Source organism: Solanum verrucosum, unplaced genomic scaffold (assembly GCF_900185275.1).
Source record: "Solanum verrucosum unplaced genomic scaffold, falcon-dt-bn FXZP01000049.1, whole genome shotgun sequence".
In the NCBI taxonomy this organism is placed as follows: Eukaryota; Viridiplantae; Streptophyta; class Magnoliopsida; order Solanales; family Solanaceae; genus Solanum; species Solanum verrucosum.
Window position 1 is genome coordinate 5,426,381 of NW_026020221.1, and position 17,964 is coordinate 5,444,344.

Consider the following 17,964-nt stretch of genomic DNA (forward strand, 5'->3'; position numbering starts at 1 on the left):
TAATGTGTTATTGATATGTTTAATGTATTACTTTTTAAAATTGTTGTAATACACTTTTTTTAGTTCATTCTAAAAGAATCTTATCTTTTCATAATAGTTTTTAAAAAAATTGAAAATTCTCTTCTAACTTTAGTGATATTATTTATAACCACATAAATATTTAAAATTTTATCAAGTCAATTTCTTTTTTTAGTTTTATGTTAAGTTAAATAATATCACATAAATTAAAATAGAAGAAATGTTTGTCAACATTGCTGCGCAATGGATGATAACTTTCCCCTTTTTAAACACTTGAGGGTAGTAGAAATTGGGCTAATGCATATCCTCCTTGCTATTGGGCCGAAGGAAACTAGGCCCATTATTGGTACCACTTAGCCCACGATATCAATCACAAATATTTCTATCATATTTTTAGGGTAAATTTCATATATGACAAACAAATTTAAGCATATAACGTTCTTTCATTTTTTTTAATTATTATTTTGCTTATTTCAAAAAATTCAATCACATAAAAAGTATTACTAATTAATTTAACCTTGGTATAAGGGAGGAAATCCAACGCATCAGAGCTGAAATTCCAGAAGTACCACATAGAGAAGCTTTCAGTGCAGCAGCTAAAAATGAGTTTAATTTCACTAATCTTCATCTCAAGTTAATTAAATAATTATTTAGTGATAACACTTATATTGATAGATATTTTTGAAAAATTATATATATTGATAAATGATGGTCGGTCTACGATGGCTTTTGGCTGCTGACTTGGAGGAGGTAGAGTAGTGAGAGAGGTGGTGGTTGCGGCGACGGTGGTGGAGGAGATCTCGGAGAGAGTGTGGTGGTTTTGGTGGTGGTTTAAGTGGAGGTGCTGGTGGTGAAAAACAAAGTTGATTTGGGTAAAAGAAATGAGATATGATTAGGTGGGTCAGATCGGATTAAAATTGGATAATTTTAGTTGATTTGGGACTTTCCATCCAATTGAGGGGAACAAATAATGAAATTAGTAACGGCAGGGGTAAGAATAACTTCATTTTAATGGTAAGGGCATAGTCAACCAATAAAATAAAGTTGTATTTTTGACCATTCTTCCTATCCACCTTGCTATTTTTCCCTATCCACCTTGCTATTGGGCCGAAGTAAACTAGGCCCATGATTGGTACCACTTAGCCCACGATATCAATCACACAAATAATCCTGCCATATTTTTAGGGTAAATATCATATATGACAAACAAATTTAAGCAAATAATGCCCATAACTATAGTTTATCTAATTACGCTTCATGACTATAGTTTAGTTTGCTTTGCTATAGAGCCTTAGATTTGTATATCTTGATTTTTATTTTTTTTAATAAATGGATACATGGACGCTAAATACGGTAACATAAAATTTACAGAATCCCATGATTCACGCTAATTGTTTTTTAATAAAATATTTTATCCAAAATGAGGTCTATGATACTAACACCAATATTTATACAAATTAATTACTATATACAAGTATATGCATATGTATAAACATACAAATATTTGTATAAAATATAGAATTATTTGTATAAATATAGAACTATTTGTATTTGTATATGTATATGGATATATGACTTAAATATACAAATATACAAATACATCTCAATATAGTTTTGTATATATGAAATTAAATCGCAATTTTGTATGTGTATAAATAATAACTAATAAATATACAAATTACTATATACATTTAGGGTTTATAAGAATACATGTGATTCTTCATATTTGTCCAGATCTAATGAACCATCTTTTATTTCCTCCTTCAACTATTTTGATGTCGCTTGTCTTAACATTATTGATAATTTGTTGCATTGCCATTGAGACATTCTTTTTCTTGGATTTCATCATTTGAATAGATTTTTCCTCTTCAATTTCTCTAGATTTTGCAATAGACCATACATTGACTCCAAAATATTGTGTTAAACTCAATGAAAATTTGGACGGCTACCTGCAAAAACTTGTGTTAAACCCATAGAAAATTTGGACGGCTACCTACAATAGTGAAATCACGATTAGAAGGGACAGTAAATTGTGAAATTCAAGTTGAATGTGTATGAGTGATTTTAAGAGAGAATTAGAGAATGGAGAGAGGAGAGATAAAATTGTGTTTGTATAAATGAGTATACAAAAATCGGTAAGGCTATTTTTGTTTCGGTATACAAAGTAGATGTGGGTCCCATATTTAATAGCAAAAAGAGTCAAGGCATGAAAAAACTTAACTATGATCTGCTTATTTCCATGTACATATCATCCACTGCGTTATCTGCTGTCTCTGCGGCCGTCAAAAATATATTAAACTATAGTCACGCACAGTAATTAAATTAAACTATACCCTTGTTGAATCTTAAACTAGTAATGTTTGCTAACTCGCGTAATTTTCCCTTTCTTTTTCGGGGGGTTCAACATTAATATATATACTTAAATACATAAAATTTACCTTATATATACAATATAATTTTTTGCCGAAGAGGTTCGTCCTACCCCCGCCCTAGTGCCCAATATCCAATACCAAAAATCGTGTGTGCTCGAAACATGTCCACAAATGGCAACACTAACATCCGATGAACTGCTCAAAACACATGTCGGCCTTCTTGATTAGCCACGGGCCGGGTTTGGGTGTCAATGACCGGGATGAAGTAGATGTCCTAGAAATACGGGATATCTACTCCTCCCCGGTCATAGATCTCCAAAAACCATGGCAGATTAAAAATGTAGTCATGGATTTTGAGCAACTCACCAGGATGTTAGTGCTGTCATTTGCGGAAAATTTGTTTGCTGAATTTGTACGATGTTGAGAAAATTAGGTAGGAATTTATAGGGATATTTTGGTATTAAAATTGGAATGTAATATGACACTATTAATTATTTTACCTAATAAAACTTGGTATCACATTTAGATAATTTAAATCAGATTAGTGTGATTAATCATATTTTGAATTTTTCTTGTTACTTTCTTACTACTACTTGATTTGATAAATCCTGCATAAAAGCAAGTTATTTAAATATAAGTACAAGTACTTTTATTTAATAGAATTTATCATAATTAATAATTAATTGATAATAGTAAATTAAATTACATGAATAATTAATTCTATTTTGACTTATTAAGTATTACTTGCAATTACATTTTAAGCAACTATTGGTTAAATTCCTGAATCAACTATTGGTTAAATTGTTAAATTACTATATACAAGTATATGCATATGTATAAATATACAAATATTTGTATAAAATATAGAATGTATAAGTATAGAACTATTTGTATTTGTATATAATTATAAATTGTATATGTATATGGATATATGACTTAAATATACCAATATATAAATACACCTCAAAATACTTATGGAACAAAATCACAATTTTGTATGTGTATAAATTACATGAATAATTAATTATATTTTGACTTATTAAGTACTCAAGCATGTTGCTTAAAATGTAATTGCAAGTAATACTTAATAAATCAAAATATAATTAATTATTCATGTAATTTAATTTACTATTATCAATTAATGATTAATTATGATAAATTCTATTAAATAAAAGTACTTGTACTTATATTTAAATATAACTTGCTTTTATGCAGGATTTATCAAATCAAGTAGTAGTAAGAAAGTAACAAGAAAAATTCAAAATATGATTAATCACACTAATCTGATTTAAATTATCTAAATGTGATACCAAGTTTTATTAGGTAAAATAATTAATAGTGTCATATTACATTCCAATTTTAATACCAAAATATCCCTATAAATTCCTACCTAATTTTCTCAACATCGTACAAATTATTCAGCAAACAAATTTTCCGCAAATGACAGCACTAACAACCTGGTGAGTTGCTCAAAATCCATGACTACATTTTAAATCTGCCATGGTTTTTGGAGATCTATGATCGGGGAGGAGTAGATATCCCGTATTTCTAGGACATCTATGTTGAGTTTTATTTGCCCTAAATTTCTTACCATAGGTTTGTTACCCAACAATCTACTCCATCCCGGTCATTGACATCCAAACCCCATGGCTAATCAAGAAGGCTGTCATGTGTTTTGAGCAGTTCATCGGATGTTAGTGTTGCCATTTGTGGACATGTTTCGAGCACACACGATTTTTGGTATTGGATATTGGGCACTAGGGCGGGGGTAGGACGAACCTCTTCGGCAAAAATATATATTGTATATATAAGGTAAATTTTATGTATTTAAGTATATATATTAATGTTGAACCCCCTGAAAAAGAAAGGGAAAATTACGCGAGTTTGCAAATATTACTAGTTTATTATTCAACGAGGGTATAGTTTAATTTATTTACTGTGCGCGACTATAGTTTAATATATTTTTGGCGGCCGCAGGGACGATGGATAACGCAACAGATGATACATACTTGGAAATAAGCAGATCATAGATAAGTTTTTTCATGCCTCGACTCTTTTTGATATTAAAAATGAGACTCACACCTACTTTGTATACCGAAACAAAAATAGCCATACCGGCTTTTGTATACTCATTTATACAAACACTATTTTATTTCCTCTCTCTCCATTCTCTATTTCTCTCTTAAAATCACTCATACACATGCAACTTGAATTTCAAAATTTACTCTCTCCCTCATAATTGTGATTTCACTATTGCAGGTAGCCGTTCAATTTTTCACAATGTATGGTCTATTGCAAAATCTAGAGAAATTGAAGAGGAAACATCTATTCAAAAGTTGAAATCCAAGAAAAAGAATGACCCGATGGCATTGCAACAAGGTATCAATAATGCTAAGACAAGCGACATCAAAATAGTTGAAGGAGGAAACAAGAGGTGGATCATTAGATACAAGTATTCTTATAAACCCTAAATGTATATAACAATTTGTATATTTATTAGTTATTATTTATACACATACAAAATTGTGATTTTGTTCCATATATACATAAGTATTTTGAGATGTATTTATATATTGGTATATTTAAGTCATATATCCATATACATATACAATTTAAATTATATAAAAATACAAATAGTTCTATATTTATACAAACAATTCTATATTTTATACAAATATTTGTATATTTATACATATGCATATACTTGTATATAGTAATTAATTTGTATAAATATTGGTGTTACTATCATAGTAGAACTCATTTTGGACAAAATATTATATTAAAAATGACTAGTATGAATCATGCGATTTGTAAATTTTATGTAACCATATTTAGCGTTCATGTATCCATTTATTAAAAAAATTATTTGTATAAATTTAAAATTAAAATCAAAATATATACAAATCTAAGGCTTCATAGCAAACTAAACTATAGCCTTGAGCGTAATTAGATAAATTATAGCTATGGAGCGTTATTTGCTTAAATCTGTTTTCCATATATAAATTTACCCAAAAAGAAATATAGTGTAGTGTAGTTGTAAGTGTCTTCAAATTGGCCCATTCAAAGTTAAAACCTCATTGTGAGCATTTTGTTTTTAGCTTTTGTTATTTTTTTTCATTTAATTTCTGGAACAACTACTAGCCTAGCTCTATCTATATATATATATATATATATCCCCAAAAACATCAAACCATGCCAAAAAATTGAATCCCTTGAGTGAAATTCCTGAATCAACTATTGGTTAAATTGTTAAATTTGTAGCAAAAGGATACATGCAACATGTTAAATTATGAGATGTTACTGAACAAAATAACCCTAAAAATCGCAAATGGATTGAGCAATGGTGATGAGATGATGCCTAGTGAGGATTGGGCGCATTTGCTTGTGGGGATTTGTTTTATACATCGTGGATTGAGCAATGATGATGAGATTGGACTGTATTGAAATTTTAGTGTGTCAAATTTTAAATTCTGAGTTCATTAAATAGGGTTTTGTTTGGTGAAATTTTGTGATGACTTTTGTAGGGAGATAGAAATTTATTATAATTATATTTAAAAAGTTTCATGTTTGATGAAATGTTGTGATGATTTTTCTAAGTGGATTGGACCTTTTTTTTTTTGATAATAAAGGATTTATTCATTAAATATAATTAAGAGTCATTATATAATGAGATTGAAAGGTTGTTATAATTATATTTGAAAGAATAGTGTTATTAATAATATTAAATGTACTATTTTCTTTTCCTATTTCTTAGAATATTATGTTACTCTATCCTTTTATTTTTTGTGTTTTAATATAGGGAATTTTACACAAATCCCATAGTATTAAGAGCTAATTATATTATATTCTTACTCTTTTTTAAATTGCAAAAATCCCTTCAATTTGGTGGAATCCGGATACATTCCAAAACATCATGATACATCGCGTTTCGGTTTCAGATACATCACTCAACGTCCCGATACATCACATACGTTCCGATACATTAGTAAAGTGATGTATTTGACCGATACATCTCGTCCCGGCTTCACATACATCCTTCAACCTCCCGATACATCGTGTCTTGATTTTGGATACATCACTCAATGTGTCAAGATACATCCCGTACATTCCAATACATTAGTAAAGTGATGTATCCGATCGATACATCGCGTAAAGTGATGTATCGATCGATACATCGTGTAAAGTAAAGTAATGTATCTGAGAATAGGAGAGAGTAGAAATTTTTGTTATTTTTTCATATAATAGGAAATTTTAGAGAATATGGTAAAATAAGTTGTGTATTTAGATGCTTTAATTCATATAAGATGAAAGTTTGCAAGGGTCATATTTGATGAAATCTTTTTATGGATTTGTCTTAGTTTTCAAATTGGAGATTGAAATATTGTTAAAACAGAAAAGGATAAGTATACCCGAACTTTAAAAAATGTTATGTATATATCCTTGGTTATACTTTAAGATTGTATATATCCTTAAAGTCATATTTTGCATTGGACAAGAATAGATTCGTAAAATGTAGACGAATTATCAAGATTTCAAACATTGCAAATAACACCAATGGGTATAGGTATTGATGAAGTAGGACACATTGCAATATTTTTTGCTATATACCCAAATGCTAAACTAGCAATTGAAACATTATTTTTTCTTAATTTCTCGAAAGATCTACTGTTTATAGCAATGCGAGATTCAAATTTAGTTCAAAACTCAAATTAATTCTTGTTTGTTGCTTCTTGCAATCGTCAACAGACAGGAAAATCTACGGGAGGAGCCTCCAACGATTCCAGTTCACTAACTCCATTTTCCACGAGGAATGCCATCGCCAAACCCCATGTAATGTGAACATCCAAATGACAGTGCATTATCCACACTCCTGTATTAAGTTAAATTTGTATCATTGAAATGTGACATTGTATAGGTAAGAGTTGGGAATATTAGTAAATATAAGTATTTGTTCTCTTACCTGGATTGTCCGCGACAAATCTGATGACTGTCCATCCGTTAACGGGTAAACTTGCTGTATTTCTGAGAGGTGGATCAACAAGGTTGAATTTAGATGTATCTGTTTTTGGATTAAAGTTACCAAAACCCTCTGCAATGATGTAGAAATCGTATCCGTGAAGATGAATTGGATGGTTTTCAGCTGTGAAGATACCTGTCCCCTGTAACACAACTTGCACTCTTGCCCCATATTTCAGCTTGTATAGCTTAGTTCCTCGAATAGGTTGCCATAAAGACCGGCTTACGTTGCCAGTATAATTAAATTTTACAGGTGGTACAGCTGGGAAATCAGTTGAGAAGACACCAGGTATTCCTTGGTGATGTGCTTGTAGAAGGGAAAAATTGGAAGGTAAGACAAAAGATACATTGTTCATACTGGCAGCGAATCGAGTTCCATTTGGACCTTGACAGTTACTGGAGGGTACACCTGTTGGGCAGTTCTCGAGTCCCAGCCCAACTGTGATGAATAGATTTTCATCGATTTCAGTGGGCACCTCAACCTTTCTTGGGCTTCTGAATTTGGTTGTGAAGGTTGTAGCAGTGGTTGTGTCATTATATGCTGGTAAAGATGGGAAAATGGGATTAGTTGTGGTACAATTGGAAGAACAAGAAGATGTCCTGTACTTGAGGATGGCTGTGGTTGTGGTGTTATCAAAGGGGGCGCCTTGAGCACTTGCATAGGCACGTGCTGCCATGTAGTATCTGCTTGGTGTCTGATCAGCTTTGATCAGGACATCGGTTGTCTGGCCTGGTCCGAGCATGAGGACTGATGTTGTGAAAGGTTTAACATAATTGGCATCTGCTCCAACTACAGTAAGCTTGTGGTTTGCCACAGTAAAGAAAAGCTGCTGGTTCAGTCCAGCATTGATAACTCGAAGGAGGTTGGTTTCGCCTGAGTCCATATGGACTATGGTGGTATCTGCATAAACATGGTTCATGTGGAAAACATGTTTTGAGCACGGAAGATGTTGAATTATAGTTTAGTGAACGTTAGCATAACATTCTGGTGATAAGAACTAACCTTGTCTGGAACACTTGTAGAGGTCACCTGGTTGACCATTGATGGTGTAAGCATCGGATACATTGGGAGCTGCTCCTGTTCTTGTTGCTCGTCTTACAACGTCAATAGGATTTGTATTCCACCACTCACCTGATCAGCAAACAGAATATGAGCTAATGCATTTATAGTATTCATTATTAAAAAATAATTGAAGCTTCTGGTATTAAGAGAATGTGAAGTAGTACCAAGCAGAATAGGTGTTTCTCTTTTGGGCCTAGGAAATGGATAGTTTCCGCCTTCTTTTGGATGGATAATTAAAGCTCCATAAACAGTAGCCCTAAGCCACGAGCTGTGGGCGTGCCACCATAGTGTCCCTTCTTGTCCTTGAATGGTAAACCGGTAAGTGTAACTCTTTCCTGGTCTAATCGGGCATTGAGTGATAAATTCTGGTCCATCTGCCCATGCTGTTCTCATTTGCCTAACCCCGTGCCTTTTGAAACACAACACATATAAGATCATCTAATTTATTGAGCAACATATGTATATCAGTTATGTGTGCATGAGTTTACCAGTGAATGGTAACATTGTATCGAGCTTTATTAACAACGTTAACCACCAGAGTATCCCCGTTGTTTACTTCCAATGTTGGTCCAGGGTATTGTCCATTCACCGTTATGGCATTGCTGGTTTTGCATAGCCTCTTCACTGGTGTTGCTTGAATCTGTTCCAAGAAAAACAGAGGTGAATATCATAGTAACTTGTAAAATTTATGAGATGTTAGTAAATAACTTACAACAAAATCATGGTAGTGAGTTTTCTCAGATGCTGCATTTGCAAAGAGAAGCAAAATGCATATAACAAAGAAAGAACTCGACGTGTTTGCAATGCTTTTGAAGACCTCCATTGCTTTCGTTTTCTTAAAAAACTTGATTCGAGTATTAGTAGAGATGCAAGTCAGTGCTTGTTTTGTGAAATATTGTAGAGTTGAGGTTTTGCTTTTATAGGGTTAGATTTTGCTTCAGTATGAGAATATTAGAGGGCAAAACTTAGTTAAACCCTGTAGGAGTTGGTTCACCCAACTTAGCCTACAAATTTTTCATGAATAATGCTTACTTTATAAGTCTTGTTTGGAGGAGTTTGTTATATTTTTTAATTTCAAGGAAACACCATTTTATGATTTTTGCTTAATAGTAAATTAGTAATGATGTGTTGTTACACAACAAATTAAAGTTAGTTGTGAATTGTGATGATTATATCACTAATTGGAGGGAACCTCTGTGCAACCAAAACTGGTGAAACAATCACTTTTTTTAAAAAAAATATTATTATTGTGGTGTCTGGATCAGCTTGCGTGCATCTCAACTGATTTCACAAGATACCTGCTACTTTCCACCAGTACAAATGCCTACACTATCCATAAGGGCGTGAATATTTCAGAAGAAAGATGTAGCGTTGAGACCTCAACCTACTTCATTAACCATTAGACTATTTCCTTAGTGAAACAATCACATTAACCAAAGAAGGGAATGATGTACATATATATATATATATCGAGAAATTGGATATACGGGTTGTTTATTGCAAATTAATGAATACATGACATGTGTCTTTCATATGCATTTTTATCGCTCACTCTAGTTAAAGGTTCATTAGAAAAAGAAGAGTAGGTAAAGGTAAAGTCTTGGTTACACTTTATCCTTTCCAGACCCTATTTCTGAGACTTTACTAGATATGTTGTTTTATTGTGATAGATAAGAAAAGATAAGAGGTAAACTTTGTGTATACCCCACCCATTTAAGACCTCATTTATGAGACTTTACTTAGTTATAATGTGATATATAGATATAATAAATGACAATTTGGTAGATTATATTTCAAATCCAAAAAAGCAATAGCTACAAAACGCAATTGACATTGTTTACTTGTCAAACCTAAAAAGTAATGACCAAAAATTAGTTAACACGTAAAGATCTTTGGTCATAGAAGTCATAGGTTGTTGTAGCACGACTAGACCTTTACCAAGATTATATTAGTAAAAAGGAAAAAAAAAATAAAAAAATTTGAAGGTTGAGTTTAGTAAATCAAAACTACATAGACCACGTACGAATAAAGCGTTCCTTATCAAGATATTTTTTATTTTTAGGTTCAAACTTAAGATGTTTGAATCCACATTTTACTAAGTATTAGATATATTCTATTGAGAAACTTTCGCAATAATAAACTTAATTATGCTCCATACCTATGGTTTGAATATTTATGGGCTGTAGCTACAGTTTAAGCTACCCGTTTGTATAATTCGCGGGTACATTTGTATAATTAAGTTATTTTTGTATAAACTCGAAATAACGAATTTATACAATTACAAACATTAGAAGTGTAAATAGTTATACAAATTATTATTATACAAATTTCAAATTATACAAAACTTATACAAATTTTATTGTACAAATTCCGAATTATACAAACGTGCGAATCATACAAAACTAAAAAGTTGAGCCGCATAATTATAGCTAAAAGTAGGTCGCGAATTATAATTAAGGCAAACTATAGCTATGTTAAGTAATTAACTAGTATATGTTTGCTTATACGCGTAATTTTCCCTATTCTATTTTATATTATTCTCTTATTAGCTCACTTAAAAAAGAATGACATATACATGCATGGATTTTTGCGATGATAAGCTTTTACTGTCACAAAATGTTACTCCTAGTATATATATATTTTATACCATAACTCTTGAATGATTCATAGCAACATAAATTTATGTCATATTTAAGAACGTGAGTTTCAAAAATCTTCATTTTTTTATTCAACTTTATGTCAAGTAAAAAATTATGACACATGTAGATACACTGAGGGAGTAATCAAGGGCGAAGCTAGTGCTTTGATTACAGGTTTCCCTAACCCAATAACTTTAAAGGATTATGATTTCAAATCAATAAACTTTAAATCCCGATTCTAGCTATAAGAGTAAAATACCATAGGTTGCTTGTTTGTCACTTGTATATATGGTTTCAGGGCAAGAGTTCCTCTCTGAGTTAGAGAGGTTGTTTCTACAAAACAACCAAATCAAAACAGTAATAAAACAAAAACGAATAACAAAAGGGAAAATGCATAAGTACCCCCAACCTATGTCCGAAAGTTCAGAGATACACTTATACTATACTAAGGTCCTATTGCCCCCGAACTTATTTTATAAATAATTTTCTACCCCTTTTCGGCCTATGTTGCACTATCTTTTGGGCCCAGCGCGTGTTGACAATTTTTTCAAGCTATCTGGTTGATAGTGCCACGTAGGTCGAAAATGGGTAGAAAATTATTTATAAAATAAGTTCGGGGGTAATAGGACCTTAGTATAGTATAAGTGTGTCTCTGAAATTTCGGGCATAGATTGGGGGTACTTATGCATTTTCCCTACAAAACAGTAGCAACTATATGGAAGGAAGCATAACACAATGTGACCAGCCTAAACACAGTAACCCACAGACGAAATCAAATACCAAGAGTCAAAGACTACATGAATAGGCTACCACTGCAACCGACATGGTGCTCTATACTACCACTAAATCTATCAAACAATATTCACTTAACCTTAGAAAGAGTTCCAGACTCAGACAAATTGGTGCTTTGAGTTCAGCTGTCAACAAGCTGCTTTTGCAGAATTTGATAGCTTGATCCGTTGCTCCAAGGCGAAGGCCGAACTTGAAGTCAGCATACCATACCTAGGGGAGGGTTTTCCAGGTATTCCAAAGATCATATCATTTACGAACACGACCATCTCTCTTTCCCATACAAGGCTCAGATTCAGTAGGGACTGGAACAAGTCGAGGCTTTTGCCAATGCTCAATAATTTGAAGAATTCGAGTCCATTCAGATAGCTAACTTTAGTTTCTCAGCTAGCAGTTGATAGGTCTGGATCTTAAAGAAATGAGGTGTAGTCTTGAAAATTCCACTTTGATTAATATGACGACTTCCTATTCATGTTGGCGCCAAGCAGCTCGACATCATCACAAGGCATTTTTGCCAAGGATGAGAGATCACCAGCAGAACAGATAAGTTGCACAGCAACAACACTCCCAACAACAGCAGAAAGATTGGGAGCAAAGTATCCCATTCGATTCTCGACAAATTGGAGAACCTTTTTCTTTGCATAATCAAGTGCAAGCAGTTTATCACATGCTTCCATTGTTTTGCACAAAACATCTTATGGTAATGGCTTGCCAATTTTAGTTGATCCCGAAACAGAGACAAACTCGATAATATCAGCAATCCCTCCAAATCCACAAAATTTGCATCCATATGGTTGCCAATCTTCTTAACAACACAGGAGTAATCAGTTGGATGAGGTAAAATTGAATCTAACTCAGGAAATTTCAATCGATACTTTTGGATTATGAAATTATGAATTATAACAACTTCACTATCAATATCAACTAATAAAGCAGTACATGCTACTACAAAATTATATTCTGAATCATTGTTTGAATATATTGTATCGTTTGAGAAGAAAATATTAAGGTATGATACAATAGAGTTTAAATGATATGATACAAAGTAACAATCAAAACAAAACATTGTATTTAAACTTACAATACAATACAACAGGTAACCATCCAAACAAGGTGTATAATATGTATAACTATTAATTTATGGAAAAACCTATTGAGATGTCTTTTCTAGAATTCAAAACCTATAAACTCAAAATTTTACCTCCGCTATGAGTGCTGAATACCTTTTTTCTTATCTGCACTAGAATTACAATACAATTAATGTAATCTGGGGATAATCTGGGCTTGAAGGCGGATTGATTTTTGAGTATCCGCCTTCAAGCCCATCTTGACCACTATCTATAAAGATGAAAAAGGGGAATTTGTTTTATGCTGCTTTTGCAGTCGTCAACAGACAGGCAAATCTACTGGAGGAGCTTCCAATGATTCTAATTCACAAACTCCGTTTTCTACGAGGAACGCCATGGCCAAGCCCCATGTAATGTGAACATCCAAATGACAGTGCATTAGCCACACTCCTGAATTAAGTTAAAATTGCTAAGTTTGTACATTGAAATGTGAAATTGTATAGAAAAGAATTGGGAATAATAGGAGATATAAGTATTTGTTCCCTTACCTGGATTGTTCGCGACAAATCTGATGACTGTCCATCCGTTAACGGGTACACTTGCTGTATTTCTAAGAGGTGGATCAATAAGATTGAATTTAGATGTATCTGTTTTTGGATTGAAGTTACCAAAACCTTCTGCAATGATGTAGAAATCATATCCGTGAAGATGTATTGGGTGGTTCTCAGCTGAAAAGATACTAGTCCCCTGTAGCACAACTTGCACTCTTGCCCCATATTTCAGTTTGTACAGCTTAGTCCCCCGAATAGGTTGCCATAAAGACTGGCTTACGTTGCCGGTATAATCAAATTTTACAGGTGGCACAGCTGGGAAATCAGTTGAGAAAACACCAGGTATGCCTTGGTAATGTGCTTGTAGCAGGGAATTATTGGATGGTAGCACAAAAGATACATTGTTCATACTCGCAGTGAATCGAGTCCCACTCGGACCTTGACAGTAACTGGAGGGTGCACCTCTTGGGCAGTTCTCGAGTCCCAGCCCAACTGTGAAGAACAGATTTTCATCGATTTCCTTGGGAACCTCAACCTTTCTTGGGCTTCTGAATTTGGTTGTGAAAGCTGTGGCAGTGGCTGTGTCATTATATTCTGGTAAAGATGGGAAAACCGGTTTGGTCTTGACACAGTTCGAAGAACAAGAAGCTGTGTTGTACTCGAGGATGGCTGTGGTTGTGGTATCATCAAAGGGGGCGCCTTGAGCACTAGCATAGGCATGTGCTGCCATGTAATATCGAGCTGGTTGTTGATCAGCTTTGATCAGGACATCAGTTGTCTGGCCTGGTCCGAGCATAAGGACTGATGTTGTGAAGGGTTTAACATAAGAGGCATCTGCTCCAACAACAGTAAGTTTGTGATTGGCCACAGCAAAGAAAAGCTGCTGGTTCAGTGCAGTGTTGATAACACGAAGGAGGTTGGTTTCGCCAGAGTCTATATGAACTACGGTGGTATCTGCATAAATATGATTTCTATGAAAATATGTCCTGAGCATGTAAGTTTACTAAATATTTTTGCTTTTAGAAGTAATCTCGACTGTGTGTAAAACACAGTCGAGATACAACTTCTATAGGTCTTCTTTTAGTTTCTAAGGCAAATTTTTTGGTACCTTGACTGGAACATTTGTAGAGGTCACCTGGTTGAGAATTAATGGTGTATGCATCAGATAGATTAGGAGCTGCTCCTGTTCTTGTTGCTTGTCTTACAATGTCAATAGGGTTCGTATTCCACCACTCACCTAATTAATCAGCATTTCCAAAACTATCATTTCGACAAAATTTATAGGGGAAACAGAATATGAGAAAATGCTTAAGTAGGTATTTCTTTTGGTGTTAACTGAAGGTAGAAGTAGTACCAAGCAGAATTGGTGTTTCTCTTTTGGGCTTCGGAAATGGATAGATTTCTCCTTCTTTTGGATTGATAATTAAAGCTCCATAAACAGTAGCCCTAAGCCACGAGCTGTGGGCGTGCCACCAAAGAGTCCCTTCTTGTCTTTGAATAGTAAACCGGTAAGTGTAACTCTTTCCTGGTCTAATTGGGCACTGAGTGATAAATTCTGGTCCATCTGCCCATCCTGTTCTCATTTGCTTAACGCCATGCCTTTGGAAACACAACAAATTAGTATAAAAGTGTAAAAATAAAAATCATATGAAATATAATCATGTCCTAGTCTTTTGGAGTATCATATATCAGTTCATATGAGTTCTGCATGCATGAACTTACCAGTGAATTGTGACATTATATTGAGCTCTATTCACAACGTTAACCACCAGAGTATCCCCGTTGTTTACTTCCAATGTTGGTCCAGGGAATTGCCCATTCACCGTTATGATGTTGTGGATTTTGCACAGCCTCTTCACTGATGTTGCTTGAATCTGTTACAAGAAAATCAGAGGTCAGTATCGTAGAATTTGCAAAATTTACGAGATGTTAGCTAATAACAAATGGAAATCTTAGATATCTTACAACAAAATCATGGTAATGAGTTTTCGCAGACGCTGCATTTGCAAACAGAAGCAAAATGCATACAAAACATAAAGAACTCAAAGGGTTGAAGGGCTCCATTTCTTTTCCTTTTTTACTAAAACTCGATTCGAGTATTAATAGAAATGGAAGTAAGTGGTTGTTTGTGAAAGATCTTAGAGTTGAGGGATCTACTTTTATAGATAAAAGTTGTGTGAGGTTGGTTGACAGATTATGTTACCAAAAAAACTTAGTAAAACTCTGTAGAACTGATTTGTTCATCCACTTGAACTTATCTAACAGCAGCAATTTTCATGAACAATGCCTTGCACTATAACTACTTCACTAATTAGATTTTGCTTCACATTAGCAATGTGATGTTCTACAGCAAGATGATGTTCTAAGTTGCTCGGACTCTCCAAAAATGCACTACTGAAGGATCGACACACACTCGATGACATTTTTGAAGAGTCCGAACATAGCTATTGTTTATTGTGATGATTATGATACCACCTTCCACCTGTCTTCATCAATCACAAATTGATGTTATACAGAAAGGTGAAGTTTTGAGTTTTGCTGATTCAGAGTGTGTGCTTAATTGGCATACAATGTATTTATACTGTTTTTGTAGTTTCTTGATCTTCGATTTTGGCTACTGGTGCTTTCTTTTTTGTGTTCCGATTATTACATTATTTTGTTGTCGTTAGTGTTCTTTTTCATGTTTGAGGTGTGTTACTCTCTATTTCACATTATTTTGTTGTTGTTGTTGCTCACATATTTATATCTACTGGCGAATCTAGAATTTTCAACAACAGGTTTAAACAAATCGAAAAATAAAAATATAACGCTTGAGATTGGAACATAGAATCAAAGTAAATTTTGAACTCTCCTCCTTCAACCACTGAACCAATCTCTAATCTTACGTTCAATGGATTAAAAATCTATACATAATTTTTTTATAAAACACCTTATATTTAATGTAATTTTTTGTCGAGGGTTCAGGTGAATCCCCTGGCTATATCTATATCCAGCCCTATCAATCCCCTTTTCAAACCGTTTGGTAGGCTTTATTTAAGCTAAGGGTCTATCTGAAACAATGTTCTATCTCTACGAGGTAAGAATAAGGTCTGCGTACACTTTATTCTTTTCAAACTTCACTTGTGGAATTACACTGAGTATATTATTGTAGATGCTATTATTTAGTAGTTTAATAAACTAATGTCATCAAAGCTCTTAAGGTAATTAAAAAATGACTTATCTCACTATATTTCAACTCCAAGGGACCGACGTAGCTGTAAACAGCAATTTGTTTACTTATTAAAACTCTTGTAAAGTAGTGGCCAAGAATTAGTTAAAACGTAAATATCTCATTATGTTTTTTGTTTTGTTTTGAACCACGGGGTAACTCAGGATCTGAAGTTTACGAGTTTAGAATTTTTAGTTCTTTTTAAGTTATTGAGTTCTAAATTAATAATTTATACTTATTGAATGATTTTCTTAAGACAAATAAAGTTTGGATCAAAGTTATTGAATTTGGACGATTTCATATCTCAACATCTAACTATACAATGTATATAGACTAAAGTTACTGAATTTTCTTTAATTATATTCCAAATTAAATTATATCACATAAACTGTGACGAAGATTGTATTAATTAGATAGGTTTTTGTGTATTGACTAATCGTCCATAACAATGACATTTCGGCAAGGAATTTTTAGAATTAAAAATGCTACTTAACCTAGATTGCATCGAATGTAGTGGATGATGCGGTTAAAGATGGTAAAGAGTCTTCTTCAGTTTGTTGTGTTTATTAAATTAGCACTTTCTAAAACATCTTATTGGTTCTCAGTTCCTTTTTCTAACTATACTAGTAAAGAAAGCCCGGGCAACACATTAATAAAGTTATATTGTTACTCTCTTCGTCCCATATTAGATGAGAATCTTACTAAAAAAAAATATTTCATATTATTTGAGCACTTATTAAATTAGGATAGAATTAATTAATTCTTTTCCATTTTACCCTACAATTAATATGACCATTCCTATATTGTATGTGTATTTTTTGTAACTCATTTCAATGTGCATTGATATAAACAAAGGGTAAAATAGTGAAGTCTTCCAATGTATTAATGATTTCTTAATCACCGTGTAAAATTGGAAGTGCCCATCTAATATGGGACGGAGAGAGTATAGTTTATGTATTGTTATAAAATTAGTAAAGATTGTTATAATATATTTTGCTCATAAGTGAGCTAATATAAAAACTTATTTGTCATTTGTCTTTTTAATTTCAATTTCAAATAGCAAATAAATGTACCGATAAGATTGAGGGTAGAAATGAAACATATCTTTCTAAATTTAAGTAAAAATAAACAGAGTAGAAGTAACATTAGGGTTATTGATAGGACGATTCATTCAGTTATTTTTAAAAAAATTATATCATTCAATTTTTCGGCTATTTTATAATGTATAACCAAAATTAAAA

At 33.0% G+C, this 17,964-nt stretch overlaps 2 protein-coding genes across 2 annotated transcripts; both read right to left on the reverse strand.

Moving 5' to 3' along the window:
* Window positions 1–7,116: 7,116 nt before the first annotated feature.
* On the reverse strand, window positions 7,117–9,336 carry LOC125831339 (laccase-12-like). Its single transcript, XM_049510538.1, has 6 exons — window positions 9,182–9,336; window positions 8,958–9,109; window positions 8,634–8,878; window positions 8,410–8,538; window positions 7,351–8,307; window positions 7,117–7,260 (listed from the first exon to the last, which is right to left on the reverse strand). The coding sequence occupies exons 1-6, from the start codon at window positions 9,290–9,292 to the stop codon at window positions 7,130–7,132; spliced, it is 1,725 nt and encodes a 574-aa protein (XP_049366495.1). The 5' UTR covers window positions 9,293–9,336; the 3' UTR covers window positions 7,117–7,129.
* Window positions 9,337–13,283: 3,947 nt separating this feature from the next.
* On the reverse strand, window positions 13,284–15,579 carry LOC125831340 (laccase-12-like). Its single transcript, XM_049510539.1, has 6 exons — window positions 15,481–15,579; window positions 15,238–15,389; window positions 14,870–15,114; window positions 14,624–14,752; window positions 13,513–14,469; window positions 13,284–13,414 (listed from the first exon to the last, which is right to left on the reverse strand). Exons 1-6 carry the CDS (start codon window positions 15,577–15,579, stop codon window positions 13,284–13,286), a joined length of 1,713 nt encoding a protein of 570 aa, XP_049366496.1.
* Window positions 15,580–17,964: the final 2,385 nt, after the last annotated feature.

Excerpts from the sequence above, each read along its gene's own strand:
- LOC125831339 (XM_049510538.1), bottom strand. The coding sequence starts at position 9,292 with ATGGAGGTCTTCAAAAGCATTGCAAACACGTCGAGTTCTTTCTTTGTT. Across the intron at positions 9,110-9,181 it reads CTCACTACCATGATTTTGTT|ATTCAAGCAACACCAGTGAA; the intron begins GTAAGTTATTTA and ends TTCTTGGAACAG. Across the intron at positions 7,261-7,350 it reads ATTTGTCGCGGACAATCCAG|GAGTGTGGATAATGCACTGT; the intron begins GTAAGAGAACAA and ends AACTTAATACAG.
- LOC125831340 (XM_049510539.1), bottom strand. The coding sequence starts at position 15,579 with ATGGAGCCCTTCAACCCTTTGAGTTCTTTATGTTTTGTATGCATTTTG. Across the intron at positions 15,390-15,480 it reads CTCATTACCATGATTTTGTT|ATTCAAGCAACATCAGTGAA; the intron begins GTAAGATATCTA and ends TTCTTGTAACAG. Across the intron at positions 14,470-14,623 it reads CTACAAATGTTCCAGTCAAG|ATACCACCGTAGTTCATATA; the intron begins GTACCAAAAAAT and ends ATATTTATGCAG.